This window comes from Nerophis lumbriciformis, linkage group LG25, assembly GCF_033978685.3.
Source record: "Nerophis lumbriciformis linkage group LG25, RoL_Nlum_v2.1, whole genome shotgun sequence".
Lineage (NCBI taxonomy): Eukaryota > Metazoa > Chordata > Actinopteri > Syngnathiformes > Syngnathidae > Nerophis > Nerophis lumbriciformis.
Genome location: NC_084572.2, coordinates 337,589 through 359,598, shown reverse-complemented (window position 1 = coordinate 359,598; position 22,010 = coordinate 337,589). Strand labels below are relative to the sequence as shown.

General features: G+C 40.5%; 1 protein-coding gene across 1 annotated transcript; it reads left to right on the top strand.

Annotated features, from left to right (window-relative positions):
• Window positions 1-3,423: 3,423 nt before the first annotated feature.
• LOC133621487 (uncharacterized) lies at window positions 3,424-21,710 on the top strand. Its single transcript, XM_061983531.1, has 7 exons — window positions 3,424-3,761; window positions 9,144-9,346; window positions 9,409-9,510; window positions 9,581-9,676; window positions 9,748-9,858; window positions 17,037-17,160; window positions 18,967-21,710. The coding sequence occupies exons 1-7, from the start codon at window positions 3,545-3,547 to the stop codon at window positions 21,534-21,536; spliced, it is 3,423 nt and encodes a 1,140-aa protein (XP_061839515.1). The 5' UTR covers window positions 3,424-3,544; the 3' UTR covers window positions 21,537-21,710.
• Window positions 21,711-22,010: the final 300 nt, after the last annotated feature.

Below are 22,010 nucleotides of genomic sequence, written 5' to 3'. Positions count from 1 at the left end.
AATATGACGTCATCATATAATTTGCATAATCAGCAATGATGCATATATAGTTGTTAAAAAGGCTAAATAAAAGTGTTATATAGTTAAAACAAATCTGTGTTATTGGTCATTAGTATCAACACCATTTTTTTTGCTTTATTTTTCAATCATTGCTTATTTTTTACTAAATAATATTTTACATTTTAGGGGGTAATGTGTTAGGGTAACATAAAACCCTTAGGGAGCGCTAAAGTGTCATTTTATTCTTTTTTGGGGTGTCAAGTTTGAAGTCACGTGACGCTTTGAAGCAACGAATATTTCTGTACTGTTTTTTTTTTACACTTTATTTTGACAAAGTGAATTTTTTGCCAATGTACTTGTGGCGGTGTCAATATGACGTCATCATATAATTTGCATAATCAGCAATGATGCGTATATAGTTGTTAAAGAGGCTAAATAAAAGTGTTATATAGTTAAAACAAATCTGTGTTATTGGTCATTAGTATCAACACCATTTTTTTTGCTTTATTCTTCAATCATTGCTTATTTTTTACTAAATAATATTTCACATTTTAGGGGGTAGTGTGTTAGGGTAACATAAAACCCTTAGGGAGCGCTAAAGTGTCATTTTATTCTTTTTTGGGGTGTCAAGTTTGAAGTCATGTGACGCTTTGAAGCAACAAATATTTCTGCACTGAATTCTTTTTTACACTTTATTTTGACAAAGTGAATTTTTTGCCAATGTACTTGTGGCGGTAGGGGGCGGTGTCAAAGTGACGTCATCATATAATTTGCATAATCAGCAATGATGCATATATAGTTGTTAAAAAGGCTAAATAAAAGTGTTATATAGTTAAAACAAATCTGTGTTATTGGTCATTAGTACCAACACCATTTTTCTTTTGCTTTATTTTTCAATAATTGCTTATTTTTTTACTAAATTATATTTCACATTTTAGGGGGTAATGTGTTAGGGTAACATAAAACCCTTAGGGAGTGCTAAAGTGTCATTTTATTCTTTTTTGGGGTGTCAAGTTTGAAGTCACGTGACGCTTTGAAGCAACGAATATTTCTGTACTGTTTTTTTTTTACACTTTATTTTGACAAAGTGAATTTTTTGCCAATGTACTTGTGGCAGTAGGGGCGGTGTCAATGTGACGTCATAATATAATTTGCATAATCAGCAATGATGCATATATAGTTGTTAAAAAGGCTAAATAAAAGTGTTATATAGTTAAAACAAATCTGTGTTATTGGTCATTAGTATCAACACCATTTTTTTTGCTTTATTTTTCAATAATTGCTTATTTTTTTACTAAATAATATTTCACATTTTGGGGGGTAATGTGTTAGGGTAACATAAAACCCTTAGGGAGCGCTAATGTGTCATTTTATTCTTTTTTGGGGTGTCAAGTTTGAAGTCACGTGACGCTTTGAAGCAACGAATATTTCTGCACTGTTTTTTTTTACACTTTATTTTGACAAAGTGAATTTTTTGCCAATGTACTTGTGGCGGTAGGGGGCGGTGTCAAAGTGACGTCATCATATAATTTGCATAATCAGCAATGATGCATATATAGTTGTTAAAAAGGCTAAATAAAAGTGTTATATAGTTAAAACAAATCTGTGTTATTGGTCATTAGCATCAACACCATTTTTCTTTTGCTTTATTTTTCCATCATTGCTTATTTTTTACTAAATAATATTTCACATTTTAGGGGGTAATGTGTTAGGGTAACATAAAACCCTTAGGGAGCGCTAAAGTGTCATTTTATTCTTTTTTGGGGTGTCAAGTTTGAAGTCACGTGACGCTTTGAAGCAACGAATATTTCTGTACTGTTTTTTTTTTACACTTTATTTTGACAAAGTGAATTTTTTGCCAATGTACTTGTGGCGGTAGGGGGCGGTGTCAATATGACGTCATCATATAATTTGCATAATCAGCAATGATGCATATATAGTTGTTAAAAAGGCTAAATAAAAGTGTTATATAGTTAAAACAAATCTGTGTTATTGGTCATTAGTATCAACACCATTTTTTTTGCTTTATTTTTCAATCATTGCTTATTTTTTACTAAATAATATTTTACATTTTAGGGGGTAATGTGTTAGGGTAACATAAAACCCTTAGGGAGCGCTAAAGTGTCATTTTATTCTTTTTTGGGGTGTCAAGTTTGAAGTCACGTGACGCTTTGAAGCAACGAATATTTCTGTACTGTTTTTTTTTTACACTTTATTTTGACAAAGTGAATTTTTTGCCAATGTACTTGTGGCGGTGTCAATATGACGTCATCATATAATTTGCATAATCAGCAATGATGCGTATATAGTTGTTAAAGAGGCTAAATAAAAGTGTTATATAGTTAAAACAAATCTGTGTTATTGGTCATTAGTATCAACACCATTTTTTTTGCTTTATTCTTCAATCATTGCTTATTTTTTACTAAATAATATTTCACATTTTAGGGGGTAGTGTGTTAGGGTAACATAAAACCCTTAGGGAGCGCTAAAGTGTCATTTTATTCTTTTTTGGGGTGTCAAGTTTGAAGTCATGTGACGCTTTGAAGCAACAAATATTTCTGCACTGAATTATTTTTTACACTTTATTTTGACAAACTGAATTTTTTGCCAATGTACTTGTGGCGGTAGGGGGCGGTGTCAATATGACGTCATCATATAATTTGCATAATCAGCAATGATGCATATATAGTTGTTAAAAGGGATAAATAAAAGTGTTATATAGTTAAAACAAATATGTGTTATTGGTCATTAGCATCAACACCATTTTTCTTTTGGTTTGCTTTATTTTTTTAATCAATGCTTATTTTTTTACTAAATAATATTTCACATTTTAGGGGGTAATGTGTTAGGGTAAACAGAAAGCCCTTAGGGAGCGCTAAAGTGTCATTTTATTCTTTTTCTGAGGTGTCAACTTTAAAGTCACGTGACGCTTTGAAGCAACAAATATTTCTGCACTGATTAGTTTTTTACATTTTATTTTGACGGACTGAATTTTTTGCCAATGTACTTGTGGCGGCGTCAATATGACATCATCATATTTTGCATAGTCAGCAATGATATTGTTGTTAAAAGGCTAAATAAAAGTGTTATGATGAGCCTGTTTTGATGCTGAGATAAATGTTATGTTGTGATGTTGTATTTTATTTTTTATCATATTGTATATATTTTTTTCTTTTTCTCTCTCTTTCTTTTAAATTGTATTTGTACTGCCTTTTTTACATCAAAGCCAGGGGACTACAGATGAAAACTATCCTTCTGGCTTTTTTAACCATGTGTAGTCATGTGTTTTTTAATGAAATTGTATTGTCCCTTTTGAAATAAACAAAAATAAACAATCAAATCTAATTGTTCTGATCTGTGTCATTGCTGCATTACTAAATATCACCAGCAGGGGGGAGTGCTCTTCACCTCACGCCACATATTCCCAGTGAAGAAGACGAGACTTGTTCCTTCGCGAAGGAATGTAAAGTTTGCTAATATATCGCTGTGGGCTTTTCTTCTCTTCCGTCGGACATGATTTATAATGTTATAGTCGGCGGTTATAATGTCGAGTGCGGATTCAATTCTAAAGCTAAATGTCAACGGAATGAGGATTCTCTCCCGGACCGCGCATGCGCACTCCGGACATAAAAATCGAGCCGCCTTTCCGTCCCCGCCAACTGGCATCGCAGGGTCTACTCCCAATCTACCCCGACTTCATCTGCCCGGCTCTTTCAACGCCGCCCGTGGCTCAATGGAGACGCTACATCGCACGGGAAACGGTAAACCGAGCAAAAGTGACCAAATGGGCCACTCGTGAGGATTTACCGGGCTTTTCTTCAGGATTGTGTGCGTCCGATTTTCAACATGGCGTACCCCGCTGTGAGATGGCGTCGCAGCCCGTAGCCGCGTTGAAGTTTAGCGGTGGGCTAAGCTATTATTCAACAACATATGGATTTATTTTTTTTTACAACACAAACAATCGATATGTTTACAAAACCAATTCACCGGCTTGCATAAGCTAACAGCTAGCCACTCATGACAACAAACGCTCGAAATATGACTGTAAAGTGTTGCGTTTGGTGGCCTCAAGTAAGACTGAGTTGTTATGCAACGCCGGTTTGAATATAAACTAAACACAGTTGTGGCATTCAAAAACCGCACAAGGACGAACTAAGGACGAGATGATGTCACAATCAAAGCAGTTAGCGGCGTCGCGATTTCACCCAAATTGTGTATAACAGTAGTCATTTCTTGAAATTCCGACGCACATATATGTCCGTGAATGCACCGGTAGACCCCACTCAACTTGAATACAAAAATAATGATGTCCAGTTTCCTGGCTTCAAATAATAATGAGATAAATGATGAACTCTCATAGGCACTGCTGAACTCTCATGTGGCGGCATAGCTCGGTTGGTAGAGAGGCCGTGCCAGCAACTTGAGGGTTCCAGGTTCGAAAAGTCCAAAAGTTGTTGTCGCAATTGTTGGATATGAATTCAAAGCATAACCAAGCATGCATCACTATAGCTCTTGTCTCAAAGTAGGTGTACTGTCACCACCTGTCACATCACGCCGTGACTTAGTTTGAGTTTTTTGCTGTTTTCGGTGTGTGTGGTGTTTTAGTTCTTGTCCTGCGCTCCTATTTTGTTGGCTTTTCCTGTTTTGTTGGTATTTTCCTGTTGCAGTTTCATGTCTTCCTTTTGAGCGCTATTCCCCGCACCTGCTTTGTTTCAGCAATCAAGTGTATTTAAGTTGTTGCTATCTTTTTTTGTTTGGACATTTTTGATTGTCATGTCATGTACAGATGTACTTTGTGGACGCCGTCTGCTCCACACGCTGTAAGTCTTTGCTGTCGTCCAGTATTCTGTTTTTGTTTAATTTGTAGCTTGTTCAGTTTTAGTTTCGTTCTGCATAGCCTTCCCTATGCTTCAATGCCTTTTCTTAGGGGCACTCACCTTTTGTTTATTTTTGGTTTAAGCGTTAGATACCTTTTTACCTGTCGTCGTCGTCGTCGTCGTCGTCGTCTGCATATTGTGATCACGACAAACCATGTTTCCGACATCTACAAAGCAATTAGCTACCGGCTGCCACCTACTGTTATGGAAGAGTATTACACAGTTACTCTGCCGAGCTCCAGACAGCACAGACACTCAACAACGGCACTTTATTTGCGGATTATAATTACTGGTTTGCAAAAAATATTTTTAACCCAAATAGGTGAAATTATATAATCGTGCCGTGGCACAGTGGTTGAAAAACACTGCACTAGAGAAAAGCGCTACATAAATCTAATTCACTTCACTGATTTTATAGTTTAGCAGCTCTCTGTGTGCAATTGTTACTTTCCACCCTCAGTCTGAATGCTTCTGTATATAGTATAATATTTAAACATCACATTCAGAACATTGGTTCTCGGGACTGGACTTTGCACCTTACCTCTTTTTGCACCATTTTTCTTTCCTTCCTAGGTTTTGTTGTTGCTTTTAATCTCATTGCACCTGTGTAAAGTGACAATAAAAGGCATTCTATTCTATTCTAAATAGCAGTGGCGGGCCGTGCGTTTCCCACCTAGGCCTTCAGTGATCTCCGACTTCAATGATTACCTCTCAAAATAGCATAATTGATGTCACCATATGATCATGGCTGGAGAAATACTATACAGGAACACATTTACACCCTACTGAGTATTGACGCGCATCAACAGTGTACATAACGGGTTATTTGTTGGCGCATTTCAAATCAATTAAAATGCATCAGCAATTAAAACATACACCGTACATTTCTCTGCTTGGCTTGATTCAAAGTACCGTATTTTTCGGACTATAAGTCGCACTGGCCGAAAATGCATAATAAAGAAGGAAAAAAACATTTAAGTCGCACTGGAGTATAAGTCGCATTTTTGGGGGAAATGTATTTGATAAAAGCCAACAGCAAGAATAGACATTTGAAAGGCAATTTAAAATAAATAAACAGGCTGAATAAGTGTACGTTATATGAGGCATAAATAACCAACTGGTATGTTAACGTAACATATTATGGTAAGAGTCATTCAAATAACTATAACATATAGAACATGCTATACGTTTACCAAACAATCTAATCGCTAAATCCCATGAAATCTTATACGTCTAGTCTCTTACGTAAATGAGATCAATAATATTATTTAATATTTTACGCTAATGTGTTAATCATTTCACACATAAGTCTCTCCTGAGTATAAGTCGCACCCCCGGCCAAACTGTGAAAAAAAACTGCGACTTATAGTCCGAAAAATACGGTACATGCCTCTCAAATATATATTAACTGCCCTGACCACATGATGGCGACAAACACACATGTAACAATGTTAATTAAATGACAAGCGTGACACACTTTAACCACAAGAGTTTACAACTTTTAGTTGTAACAGAACAGCAACTGTCTATCAACTGTATGTGTTCTCAAATTCATCCGCTAACGGCCCCAGTGACGTGTCCAATCACAGGACGCGTAAATGTCACGTTCAAGGTGAGGCCAGCTAGAAGGCCTTACTGACAACAGCTCATAATCTGTTTGGCTATGGCAATCATCTATCAACTGTATGTGCCCGTTCACTTACAGTGCACAGGCGCCCGCATTGATGATTCTGAAGGCCCCGGGCAGATTTGGTACAGCATGGCAACATAAGCTAGCTGAATTCTGATTGGATACAAACTAAAACTGAAAACAACAGCACTGGATGGAGCATAATATGAATACTTTTAGATATTTAGGGAAAGTAAATTAATTTTTTTAATTTTTTTTATCTTTAACTATGATCATGATTTCTGGGTATGTTAGGCCAGCAGAAAAGGCCTTGCTGCTCTGCAAAAAGTCAGTGTTCAAAACAAGAAAAACAAAATACAAAAATGAGGAGTATTTTATAACTAAGCAAAATGATCTGCCAATAGAACAAGAAAATTTGGCTGGTCAAGACTTTCCAAAACAAGTAAAATCAACTAACTTCAATTAACCCAAAAATACCTTAAAATAAGTATATTCTCACTAATAACAAGTGCACTTTTCTTGGTAGAAAAAAAAAACGAGACCTTTTTGCTCAATATGTTGAAAAATATTCTTAAATGAAGTAAATGCTAGTGCCATTATCTTGACATAATGATATGCGCTCGGCATTACATTTCTTCAAACCAACAAACTTATACTATAAACTAATTTATTGTTCTTAATGAAAAGGCAACAAGGCAAGCACTTGTTACTCTCGGGGTCTCCTAGCCGCTCAGGCAAATCATATTGTCTAAAAATGCATTTTTCCATGGATAACATGACATCATCGCGCCAAGTGCGTGCTCTTTCAGTCAATTAGTGCGCATATAAACAGCCCGGCCCCCAGCCCAAAAATGTTTTAATTGTAATTTTGAAGAATTCATCTGAATGTGCATGAACTACCGTATTTTCCGCACCATAAGCCGCCCTGGGTTATAAGCCGCGCCTTCAATGAACGGCATATTTCAAAACTTTGTCCACCTATAAGCCGCCCCGTGTTGTAAGCCGCATCTAACTGCGCTAAAGGAATGTCAAAAAAACAGTCAGATAGGTCAGTCAAACTTTAATAATATATTAAAAACCAGCGTTCTAACAACTCTGTTCACTCCCAAAATGTACGCAAATGTGCAATCACAAACATAGTAAAATTCAAAATAGTGCAGAGCAATAGCAACATAATGTTGCTCGAACGTTAATGTCACAACACACAAAATAAACATAACGCTCACTTTCTGAAGTTATTCTTCATTCATAAATCCCTCGAATTCTTCTCCTTCGGTGTCCGAATTGAAAAGTTGGGCGAATGTGGGATCCAAAATGGCCGGCTCCGTCTCGTCGAAGAAATCGGAGTTAGTGTCGCTGTTGTCCAGCAGTTCTGTGAATCCTGCCTTCCGGAAAGCTCGGACCACAGTTGTGACCGAAATATCTGCCCAGGCATTTACGATCCACTGGCAGATGTTGGCGTCGTCTGGCGCTGTCTCCCTGTCTTGGTGAAGGTGTGTTCGCCTTCTGTCATCCACTGTTCCCACGCAGTTAGCAGTCTAGCTTCGAATGCCCTGTTGACACCAATATCTAGCGGCTGGAGGTCTTTTGTCAATCCACCCGGAATGACGGCGAGTATTGAATTAAGCGCGTAAGCGTGTCTCTTAATGTGATGTTATGAGCTAGCAAATATAACAACTACACTACCCAGCATGCAACGATAGTTACGAGCATGCGCGGTAGCCCTGAGAAGCGTTGTTGTATGCTGGCAGTTAGAATGTGGTTATGAGCACGCTGTGAGTAAACGTTGAGAACTCAGTTAACACGCCTCGTCTGCATTATTTATAATTAGACAGACAACACACTTAATAGGAGCCATTTTGGGGTCTTTACATAAACACACAAATGGAAATGAAACGTCACATATCCCAGCATGCACCGCGCGCTTCTTCTACGGGGAAAAAAGATGGCGGCTGTTTACCGTAGTTGCGAGACCGAAACTTTATGAAAATGAATCTTAATATTTATCCATATCTAAAGCGCACCGGGTTAAGGCGCACTGTCAGCTTTTGAGAAAATTTGTGGTTTTTAGGTGCGGCTAATAGTGCGGAAAATACGGTATTTCTGTTCAAAATTGCTAGAAATGTTAAATGTTTGAATATTAACTGTCAGTTTACTGTACTGTGCCAACTGTACTACTATATGAGTACCTATTTTCTATTGTTTCATTGAAAATAAAACAGCAAAGTCCATTTGGCTGTCATCTGTTTTAATTATGAGACACAATTGTGTCAGTCATGATTTTTTTTTTTCATGCTTGAAATAAGAAATGCTTACTTTGAAAAAGTAGTTTTATACTTGTGAGTGTTGATGACACAGCTTTGCAACACTTGATATTCTAGTTTCAAGCATGTTTTACTCAATATAGGTCATCAAATCTCAGCAACAAGCTGTAATATCTTACTGAGATCATTTAGGAGCAAAACACTTAAAACTCTAACATCAAATCTGCTGAGTGAGAAGAATGATCTTATCAGACAGAAAATAAGCAAATGTCACCCTTATTTGAGATATTTCATCTTACTTAGATTTCAGTTTTTGCAGTGTGGCCTTGACGACACACCACTGTGAAATGACTTATACATTTGTTTTTCCAGATTCTCTACTCTTGCTGCCTTCTCTTCGCCTCTTCATCCCGCAACTGCGCCTGGTGTCGGCTGCCATGTGGCAGGTGGTGCAGCGGGCGGACGTGCAGGACTATGGGATGGTGGAGGAGTTTGTTGGCACAGTGACCGACATTTTGCCGGAACTTTTGAACGCGGATCAGAAGGCTCAGCTGATGCTGGGCCTGAGAGCGCGGGTGAGAGGAATGATACCAGCAATGACAATGACAGCTGTGAAATGTAACATATTTTGCGGCAGGTGGTTCTTGAATTGTGTCGGGCTGAGGCGGAACCAGAAAGGGAAACCCTGGAGATGCATCTGACCAGAATCAAAACACTAATATCCACTTGGGCGGCACAGGTAGGCTCTTCCTTGTGATCGAATCATCATTATTATTTTTTTGTACTTAAACAACACCTGTGTATTCTAGCCGTGCTTTGCAGAAGTCCAGTTTTCGGAGTCCAATTTTGTGGACCAGATTGAGTTGATAATCAAAGACCCCGAAGAGAGGACTAAATTTTTCCAGGTTTGTGTAAAATCCAATGTCGGAGCCGTCGGCTTTTGTGGCTGTCTGACGTGAAAATACATCTGTTCCAGGATGTGTTTCCCACCGCTTTTGGACACGATTATGACAGTGCTCTTCAGGTGCTGATGCTGGACTTCCTGTCCAGATTTGAGAAGTTTCTACCCGTGCCAGATATCCAGCAGGTACCAGAATCACAGTGAAACTGTCATCACATGCAGTCTTTCCAACAGATTGCCAATGTACTTGTGGCGGTAGGGGGCGGTGTCAATATGACGTCATCATATCATTTGCATAATCAGCAATGATGCATATATACTCGTGATGGGTTGATGAGGCGTCATGAAGCGTTTCGACACATTGCAAAACTGTATTGATACTGTGTCACTAAATACTGACATCTGCTGGACATTAAAAATCCCTACAGGCAACCTATGGACCGACTCAACTGACACTGATTTGATGCCCTAGTACAGGGGTCACCAACCTTTTTGAAACCAAACTACTTCTTGGGTACTGATTACCGTATTTTCCGCACTATAAGGCGCACCTAAAAACCACAATTTTTCTCAAAAGCTGACAGTGCGCCTAATAACCCGGTGCGCTTTATTACGATTCATTTTCATAAAGTTTCGGTCTCGCAACTTCGGTAAACAGCCGCCATCTTTTTTCCCGGTAGAACAGGAAGCGCTTCTTCTTCTACGCAAGCAACCGCCAAGGAAAGCACCCGCCCCCATAGAACAGGAAGCGCTTCACCCGCCCCCATAGAACAGGAAGCGCTTCACCCGCCCCCGGAAGAAGAAGAAAAAACGCGCGGATATCACCGTACGTTTCATTTCCTGTTTACATCTGTAAAGACCACAAAATGGCTCCTACTAAACGATCCGGGTCATAAAAAGACGCAATCTCTCCATCCGCACACGGATTACTACCGTATTTCACAGCAACTGAACCGCACTGTGGAACGGGAGCACGTACGGTGAATATTCGCTCCACAGGGAATGAGAAGTCATCCTTCACTGTGGTTCTAGCTTGCCATGCTAACTTCCACTCATGGTGATATTCAAAAGGAAGACCTTGCCAAAAGAGACCTTTCCAGCCGGCGTCATCATAAAAGCTAACTCGAAGGGATGGATGGATGAAGAAAAGATGAGCGAGTGGTTAAGGGAAGTTTACGCGAAGAGGCCGGGTGGCTTTTTTCACACAGCTCCGAAGGCGAACACACCTTCACTAAGACGGGCAGACAGCCTCGGACGACATACGCCAACATCTGCCAGTGGATCGTAAATGCTTGGGCAGATATTTCGGTCACAACTGTGGTCCGAGCTTTCCGGAAGGCAGGATTCACAGAACAACAGCGACACTGACTCCCGATGACTTCTACGAGACGGAACCGGCCATTTTGGATCCCACGCTAGCGCAACTTTTCAATTCGGACACCGAAGACGAAGAATTCGAAGGATTTACGAATGAAGAATAACTTCAGAAGGTGAGCGCTATGTTTATTTTGTGTGTTGTGACATTAACGTTCGAGCAACATTACCGGTATGTTGCTATTGCTCTACACCATTTTGAATTTTACTAGGTTTGTGATTGCACATTTGTACATTTTGGGACAGAGTTGTTAGAACGCTGGTTTTCAATATATTATTAAAGTTTGACTGAACTATCTGACTGTTTTTTTGACATTCACTTTAGCGCAGCGTTTTTTTGACATTCACTTTAGCGCAGCGTAGGCGCGGCTTATAGTCCGGGGCGGCTTATTGGTGGACAAAATTATGAAATATGTAATTCATAGAAGGTGCGGCTAATAATCCGGTGCGCCTTATAGTGCGGAAAATACGGTAATGCGAAGGGCTACCAGTTTGATACACACTTAAATAAATAAATATATTGTCATTTGTAAGTTACACGAAAGTGTGATTTAAACAAGAATAGCTAAATAAATACATTTATATATATATAAAAAAAAAATGGGTATTTCTGTCTGTCATTCCGTCGTACATTTTTTTTTCCTTTTACGGAAGGTTTTTTGTAGAGAATAAATGATGAAAAAAACACTTAATTGAACGGTTTAAAAGAGGAGAAAACACGAAAAAATTTAAAATAAAATTTTGAAACATAGTTTATCTTCAATTTCGACTCTTTAAAATTCAAAATTCAACCGACAAAAAGAAGAGAAAAACTAGCTTATTTGAATCTTTTTGAAAAAAAAAAAAAAAAAAATTTATGGAACATCATTAGTAATTTTTCCTGATTAAGATACATTTTAAAAGTTAAAGTAGCAATGATTGTCACACACACACTAGGTGTGGCGAGATTATTCTCTGCATTTGACCCATCACCCTTGATCACCCCCTGGGAGGTGAGGGGAGCAGTGGGCAGCAGCGGTGGCCGCGCCCGGGAATCATTTTGGTGATTTAACCCCCAATTCCAACCCTTGATGCTGAGTGCCAAGCAGGGAGGTAATGGGTCCCATTTTTTTATAGTCTTTGGTATGACCTACCGATCTCAGGGCGGACACTCTAACCACTAGGCCACTGAGTAGGTGGAATTTTAGAATTTTGATGACATGTTTTAAATTGGTTAAAATCCAATCTGTACTTTGTTAGAATATTTAACAAATTGGACCAAGCTATATTTCTAACAAAGACAAATCAGTATTTCTTCTAGATTTTCCAGAACAAAAAATTTAAAAGGAATTCAAAATACTTTGAAATAAGATTTAAATTTGATTCTACAGATTTTCTAGATTTGCCAGAATAATTTTTTTGAATTTTAATCATAGTAAGTTTGAAGAAATATTTCACAAATATTCTTCGTCGAAAAAACAGAAGCTAAAATATTTATTATTCTTTACAATAAAAAATAAATCAAATTACTTGAACATTGATTTAAATTGTCAGGAAAGAAGAGGAAGACATTTAAAAGGTAAAAAGGTATATTTGTTTAAAAATCCTAAAATCATTTTTAAGGTTGTATTTTTTCTCTAAAATTGTATTTCTAAAAGTAATAAGAAGCAAAGTAAAAAATAAATGAATTTATTTAAACAAGTGAAGACCCATCCATCCATCCATTTTCTACCGCTTATTCCAAGTGAAGACCAAGTCTTTAAAATATTTTCAAATTCTATTTGAGTTTTGTCTCTTTTAGAATTGAAAATGTCGAGCAAAGCGAGACCAGCTTGATAGTAAATAAATAAAATTAAAAAAATAGAGGCAGCTCACTGGTAAGTGCTGCTCTTTGAGCTATTTTTAGAACAGGCCAGCGGGCGACTGATCTGGTCCTTACGGGCTACCTGGTGACCGCGGGCACCGCGTTGGTGACCCCTGCCCTAGTATATACAATAATATAAACCAAGTCATTGTATTTCATTTAGGATTATTTCATATCTTCATTTAAATAAAAATATATTTTTATCTTTTTTAGATACAGTCAATAAATAATGTGAACATGTATCATAACATGGAAATCTAAGAGAACGTGTTGTGGATGATTGTGGACTGGGAATTTTTAAAATTTTATTTTTTTACACATTTTTATAAAAAAAAAAAGTTTTTCCGACGTATTGCATTTTAGACGATTTCTCTTCTTAGTTATTATTTCTCCGGCTGTAGAAAAGAGCCGCTCACAGGGCACAGAGGAGGTGTCAGTGCGACACAGTTGGCGTATCGGTCACGTGACCAAAACAGCTCATGATGGGTCACGTGACTTTCTAAAACCGACACAGGGTTTTGCTCTATGAGCTCGACGCATGCGCCGATGCATCGGTGTTGCCGGACACATCACTAATATATAGCCTATTTTTTAGAGTATAAGTCGCACCGGCCGAAAATGCATAATAAAGAAGGAAAAAAAACATATAAGTCGCACTGGAGTATAAGTCGCATTTTTGGGGGGAAATGTATTTGATAAAAGCCAACAGCAAGAATAGACATTTGAAAGGCAATTTAAAATAAATGAAGAATAGTGAACAACAGGCTGAATAAGTGTACGTTATATGAGGCATAAATAACCAACTGGTATGTTAACGTAACATATTATGGTAAGAGTCATTCAAATAACTATAACATATAGAACATGCTATACGTTTACCAAACAATCTAATCGCTAAATCCCATGAAAAAGTGAATGAAATCAATAATATTATTTGATATTTTACGCTAATGTGTTCATCATTTCACACATAAGTCGCTCCCGAGTATAAGTCGCACCCCCGGCCAAACTATGAAAAAAACTGCCACTTATAGTCCGAAAAATACGGTAGTTGTTAAAAAGTCAAAATAAAAGTGTTATTTAGTTAAAACAAATCTGTTATTGGTAATTAGTATCAACACAATTTTTCTTTTGTTTTGCTTCATTTTTCAATGGTTGCTGCTTTTATTTGTTTTACTACAAAACTCAAAACCAGTGAAGTTGTCACGTTGTGTAAATGGTAAATAAAAACAGAATACAATGATTTGCAAATCCTTTTCAACTTATATTCAATTGAATAGACTGCAAAGACAAGATATTTCATGTTCACACTAAGAAATGTAATTTTTTTTTGCAAATAATCATTAACTTAGAATTTCATGGCTGCAACACGCGCCAAAGTAGTTGGGAAAGGGCATGTTCACCACTGTGTTACATGGCCTTTCCTTTTAACAACACTCAGTAAATGTTTGGGAACTGAGGAGACACATTTTTGAAGCTTTTCAGGTGGAATTTTTTCCCCATTCTTGCCTGATGTACAGCTTAAGTTGTTCAACAGTCTGGGGGTCTCTGTTGTCATATTTTAGGCTTCATAATGCACCACACATTTTCAATGGGAGACAGGTCTGGACTACAGGCAGGCCAGTCTAGTACCCGCACTCTTTTACTATGAAGCCACGTTGATGTAACACGTGGCTTGGCATTGTCTTGCTAAAATAAGCAGGGGCGTCCATGATAACGTTGCTTGGATGGCAACATATGTTGCTCCAAATCCTGTATGTACTGGAGTGATTTCTCCATATTCTCTGAACCTTTTGATGATATTACGGAGCGTAGATGGTGAAATCCCTAAATTCCTTGCAATAGCTGGTAGAGAAATGTTGTTCTTCAACAATTTGCTCAGGCATTTGTTGACAAAGTGGTGACCCTCGCCCCATCCTTGTTTGTGAATGACTGAGCATTTCATGGAAGCTGCTTTTATACCCAATCATGGCACCCACCTGTTCCCAATTAGCCTGCTCATCTGTGGGATGTTCCAAATAAGTCTTTGATGAGCATTCATCAACTTTATCACTCTTTTTTGCCACTTGTGTCAAATGAGCTAATATTTGCAAAAAAAATAACAAAGTTTTCCAGTTCAAATGTTAAGTATCTTTGCAGTCTATTCAATTGAATATAAGTTGAAAAGGATTTGCAAATCATTATATTGTGTTTTTATTTACAATTTACACAACGTGACAGCACTTTGTACACTCCAGGTGTGTGTATATATATATATATATATATATATATATATATATATATATATATATATATATATATTTTTTTTTTTTTAAAGATTATACTTATCGTAAGGTTTATTAATGCACCTAAACAAAAATATTTTACTCTGTCAATGTCTATGCCATGAATTGTTTAGAGGTTATGGCACCACCTGCTGTTGCAAAAGAAGAAAACAATGTATATTAATTAACTTGTAGCTGGTCGCCACAAGTTAATTATTTTTGTTCTTTCTTTCCTCACTTGTGGCGACCAGCTACAAGTTAATTAATATACATTGTTTTCTTCTTTTGCAACAGCAGGTGGTGCCATAACCTCTAAACAATTCATGACGTAGACATTGACAGAGTAAAATATTTTTTTTAGGTGCATTAATAAACCTTATGATAAGGTGGCAAGAATACTTCAGTAATAATATGCAAAAATCACAATATTCTCTACTGCTCGCTCATGTTACCACATCTGAGTTATTGTGTAGAATTACATCCAATCCAATCCTTTATTTATATAGCACTATTAACAACAAAACTGTCTACAGAGTGCTGCACATAAAAAAGAAACCATACAAGTAATCAAATTACTAGTATGTAAAATTAAACAATAAACAAACCAATAATAAGAGACATCAATAAAATAGAATGAAACAATAAAAACAAATCAATATAATAAAATAAAAACAATAAAAGACACAGAGGACCACAAGACTTACAATGATTTAAAAGCTGGAGAATAAAAGTGGGTTTTAATTAACATATCACACACGCACACACTAGGTGTGGTGAAATTTGTCCTCTGCATTTGACCCATCCCCTTAATCACCCCCTGGGAGGTGAGGGGAGCAGTGGGCAGCAGCGGTGCCGCGCCCGGGAATCATTTTTGGTGATTTAACCCCCAATTCCAACCCTTGATGCTGAGTGCCAAGACGAGACTTAAAACAGTCAACAGTAGGGTCCATTCTGACATGAGGGGGCAGAACGTTCCAAAGTTTAGGGCCAACAGCAGAGAAGGCTCTGTCCCGTCTCCCCTCATTTTAAGCCTCGTTTTAGGCCCCACAAGTTGGAACTGGCCCTCGGACCTCAACGCACAAACTGGAGCATACATAGGGATGAGGTCCGTGATGTACTTTGTGGTCAGTCCTTTCAAAGCTTTAAAAACAAACAGTACGGTACAACTTTTAAAGGAAATACCAGCAAAAGTAATGCACCAACTGTATTACAAAGTAGGTCAGTTTGGATCATTCATAATGTTGGATTTAGAGAACATTCAAACATTTGATTCATTGAATCCAAAATATTGAAATTCAATGCTTTAGTGCATTTGCAAAGAGGTAAAAATATGCACAAAACAAACTATAACCTGCTACCCAAGAATGTTTAACAATTATTCTCAAAATAAGAGAAGAAATTGAACCTCCGGTAAAAATGTAACTATAAACATTTATATGCACGTCCAACACTTAAAACTATGTGGAGGTAAATTATGGATTGGTTTAAGCAAAGAAGTCAATGATCCAGTTTTAAGAAACTGTTCAAACTCCAAAGGAGAAAAATCTTGATAAGCACCATGAACCATATCGAAAAAGGAGTCTTATTAATCTTATATGAATCACAACCTACTTACCTATTTATTCATGAGAACTTTATATATTATTTAATTTGTGTTCCACATTGCGGACAGGAAGTGAACAAACACATTTTTTAGAAATTGTTATAAAATGAAGAAGAGGTAGAATTCAATAAGCTCTGCTTCTTCCGACTTTTTTTCCGGCACACTGTCATAAGAAATTGGAAATACGTGTATCATATTGAAACATGTTGGAAATACACTAAAAGCAGCACTACCACTGCAGGGAAATAATGGTATTACTCTCTTGTTGACTCTTCTGCAGACGGCCGCCATGCTCAGTGCTGCACCATCCGCCCTGGAGGAGTGCGTCCACTCAGTTCCCGACCTGCATCACTTGAAAGCGGTCCTCCTGCACCACACCACGCTGGGACATTACGATTTAACCGGTAAGTCCCGTCGTTGCAAAAACATACCGTATTTTTCGGACTATAAGGCGCTTAAAATCCTTTCATTTTCTCAAAAATCTACAGTGCACCTTATAACCAGGTGCGTCTAATGCACGGAATAATTCTGGTTGTGCTTACCGACCTCGAAGCAATTTTATTTGGTACATGGTGTAATACTTTTGATTGATTCATTGGAACTTTTATTAGTAGATTGCACAGTCTTGTACGTATTCCGTACTATTGACCACTAGATGGTAACACCCGAATAAGTTTTTCAACTTGTTTGAGTCGGGTTCCACCTTAATCAATTCATGGTAACTGTGACCAGTAGATGGCAGTCACACATAAGAGATATGTGTAGACTGCAATATGACGCCAGTAAACAACACCAAAACTTTAAAATGTTCCATTGAAAATAAAGAACATTACACATGGCACTCAAAAATCTGTCAAAATGTTTTAGTATGACTTTGAAGCCGCACCGTTTGATGGATTGTCGGCCCATTACGGCTACCGTAGTCAGAGATACAAGTATTATTATGGTGTGTGTCTAAGGACCGCAAAATGACACCCATTAGCAGACATACTATCTGGCGTTTTTGTCAGGTTCAAACACTGATGACATCTATTAAACAAGACAAGAAGCAAGGAATCAAACAACCATAATTAAATTTGGCTCAATGAGGAGAAACGTCTAGACTGTACTCTTTGTACAGTCCCACCACTGACGAAAGATTGTACGCCTCCTCTTTTATTTGGACTTTCCCTGATTACATGGCAACAGCTGTTTCTGAGGTAGGGGGGTCGTAAACAGCCATTGCCTTTCATTACAAACAGTTCAAAGAAAAGGTCGCCTGGAGGGGAGTCTGGTCCTGCTTCCTCTCCGCTTTGTAGTTCTCGGGTCAAGACAAAATCTTTCTGTGGATTACAATACATCAAAGAAACAGAACACCTTCATGTTTCTTCCCATCCTACACAGTGGAGTTTTACAAGCCTTCTTCTTGGTAGGATCAAAGACAGCTTTTGTCTGTTCCCGGGAACTAATGGAAACACAAAGTTTTGTGATAACTTGGATACAATTATTCTGACAGTTTTGTTTCACAATATTATGCAAAAGCAACATTTCTAGTCGATAAGCTTCTTCTTTTTCTCTATCTTGTTATGAGACATTCATCCTCCGCTGTTACCATTTCTAATATAAAGTAGCGTAAAGTTCTAACTTGTATCTCACTACAGAAGCACTAAAAACTACCAGTGTAGTGAGTTTACATTATTCACCCAAGGAACTTTAGTTATTAGAGAGTTCCGGTGGGACGATTTTTCACGGGACACATTTCCGGCGTTGTTGTTGTTGCACTAGTGAGATGCTGCTCCGTTATTGATTGAAGTAAAGTGTTAATGTCATTAAAACAGTTAGCTCCATCTTTTGACACTTCTTCCACTCCTGTCCTTGCATGCTACACCGCTACAACAAAGATGACGGGGAGAAGACGCCGTCAAATGTGAGCCACGTAAATAAGACCGCCCACAAAAGCGACTGTCAGAAATCGACTTGAAGATGATGTGTAAAACATCATCTACGCAACATTTAGACCAAAGAACCGCCATTACATGTTATGTAGACCACAAGGAAGTCTTTTACATTTAGAAAAAATAATAATATGACCCCTTTAATGCGCCCTATCCGCAAAAAGACCTGACTAGACCCGCTCATCGACAGTGCGCCTTATAATCTGGTCCAGAAAATACGGTATTTGCTTCTCTTTTTTTTTAATTTGAAGTTGATGATATCGCTCTTCCTGACAGATGATACTCAGACCATTCCGTCCTCATTCGGAAACTGCATCCTGTCCTCGCTGTCCCTCCCCCAGCTGGAGAAGGTGGTCATCGATGGCGATCAAATCCAGCTGCAGCCTCCGCCCGAGCAAATATCAGGCTGCATGACCGTCCAGGTGGAGGGCGAGACCGTAACCCTTTTAGACTACATACACCTTGAGCAGATGCCTGCTTTGATGGAGCCCACCCCTCAGGAGGAGTCCCCAAACGAGGAGGATGAGGCGGAAAGCGAGGAAGCGGACGACGGCGACGACGACGACGACTCCATGAAGCCGGCAGCTTTTCAACCGCTCAAACAGAGCACGCGACTGGAGCTGAAGAGGAAAGTCGCGTCGGACAGAGACGTGGACTCCGAGGCAGCCAAGCGGCAAAGGAAGAAGCACCCGGGGAACAAGACGTGTCCCGTGTGCGGCAAGAACTTCCTCAGAGCCGCGGCCATGAGGCGACACCAGGAGACGCACTCGGAGAACCGGGACCTGAGGTACAAGTGCGCCCACTGCGACAAGCGCTTCAGGGACCAGTACGACATGAACCGCCACAACATGCGCGTCCACGAGAGAGAAGAACCAAACTCCACCACCGACGACGTGGTGGAGCCAGGCTCTCTGGAGATGTTGGACAACAAAAACTGTTCCCTGTGTGGGAAGTTCTTTGCTCGGCAGGTGGACATGGAGCGCCACATGAAGTCCCACTCGGAGGACCGCCCCTACAAGTGCTTATTCTGTGAGAAAAGGTTCAAGAACCCGTACGTGCTCAAAAGGCATCAGAAGGAGATTTGCAAGAGCAAGGAGCTGAAGAGCTCCGTGGTGAAGAAGTGTGACGAGCAGCCGCTGCCGCCCTTAGAAGGCTCGCCTGAAGGTAAAGTGTGTCCCATCTGCAGCAGGACGCTGCCTTGCAGCGCGGACATCGCCAAGCACCTGCGTTCTCACACCCAGGAGCGTCCCTTCATCTGCGTCACCTGCGACAAAGGCTTCAAGTACCGCGACACGCTCAAGAAGCACCAGATCATCCACGGGCACGAGGGTGTGCGCGAGGAGGCCAGCAAGAGCGTGGAACAGATCCTGGCTGAGGCCGACGCGCAGACGTGCAGCGAGAGCCAGAAGAACCCGGAAGAAGCCCAGCCTCAGAAAGCTCCTCCTCAAAGAGCTCGTAGCAAAGCCCTCAAAGTGTGTCCCGTGTGCTCCAGAGCCTTCGACAACGTCAAGACGCTCAACCGCCACATTCAGTGCCACACGGAGGAGCGGCCGTACCACTGCGTGCACTGCAAGAAGCGCTTCAAGCACATGCACGGCCTCAAGAGGCACCAGATCTACGCCATCTGCCACAAGAAAATGTCCCGCTTCTCCTGGATGAAGGAGGTCACGGCCGGGCCCAGCCAGAGTGACGGCCAGCAAGCCCCGCCCCTCCAGATCCCCGTGTGGTGTTCGAACTGCGGCAAGCACTTTGAGTTCCTCTCCGCCCTGAAGGAGCACCAGGAGAAGGTCTGCAAGGTGGACCTGAGGGACGTCATGACGTGCCACGACTGCGGGAAGGAGTTCAAGAGCGTGACCATGCTGAAGGTGCATCAGAGGATCCACGACCCGCTCTACTGCAAAGAGTGCGGCAAGATCCTCGCCAGCGAGGCGGCCTTCGAGAGGCACAAGCTGATGCACCGGCCCATGGCGTGCACCATGTGCGACAAGACCTTCACGCTGCTGCGGCGCCTCAGGGAGCACTACGAGAAGCAGCACGCCTTCACCGGCCCGTATCCCTGCTCGCAGTGCGACAAGAGCTTCGTGCAGCTCTCCTACCTCGCCATCCACCAAAGGATCCACAAGGGGGAGTTCCCCTTCGCCTGCGACATGTGCCCCGAGAAGTTCCGCTCGTCCAACTGCCTGACGGTGCACCAGCGCAAGCACACGGGCGAGAAGCCCTTCCTGTGCTGGCAGTGCGGCAAGTGCTACCGCTCCGCCTCCGAGCTCACCGTGCACATGGGGACGCACTCGGAGGAGCGGCCGTGGGCGTGCGCTCAGTGCGAGATGGCGTACCGCACCAAGCTGCAGCTCACCAACCACGTGGAGCAGGTGCACATCGGCGTGCGCTACCCCTGCAACAGCTGCGGCAAGCAGTTCATGAAGGAGACGTCCCTGAAGCGCCACGAGCTCATCCACACCGGCGAGCGGCCGCACCAGTGCACCGTGTGCGGGAAGACCTTCCTGACCGCCAACGAGCTCCGCCTCCACAACCGCTACCACACGGGCGAGAGGCCGTACAAGTGCGACGTGTGCGGGAAGGCCTTCATCCAGTCGGGGTACCTCAAGTCGCACATGCGCATCCACACGGGAGAGAAGCCGTTCAAATGCGAAGTGTGCAACAAGGGCTTCCGGCTGTCGTACCACATGAAGAAGCACCGCCGCACGCACGCCGGCAAAGCCAAAAGCTACACGTGCGAGGAGTGCGGCGTGTCCTTCCTCCATAAAAAGTCCCTGTGGGAACACTGCGTCACGCACGAGGTCAAGCTGGAACATTCCTTCACGGAGGTCAGACTTGAGTTTCAGTAGAAGCATCAACTGCTGTTATTTACCCATAATGCCTTACTGTCTACTTTTTATCCTGATGGAATATCTGCGTCTATTCAGTTTTGTTTTCAACTAACTTCTAATATTTAAAGCTGTGTGGGGGGGGGGAAAAAAACAGCACATTTTACAATAAACTATACAAGCATTCATTGAAAAGTACTTTTTCTTTGCCTTTTTCAAATGATTTTGCATGCACAGACTTGAGAGGAAGTCATTGTTTGTGTAGTTGCATTGTTTATCCAGCAGGTGGCAGTAGAGTATCTACAATCACCAGCAGCAGCTGATCCTCAGTGTCGCCCCCTACTGGATACTTGCTTCCACTGCTGTTAAGTACACTATTGTTACAAAGTGATGCTCAGCTGTTGTTGCTTGCTGCTCTCATGTTTCTCCTCGTGTCTTTCAGGTCTGATTGCATCCCTCAATATCTCAGGGCCACTTCCGCTTAGGAAACCAAAG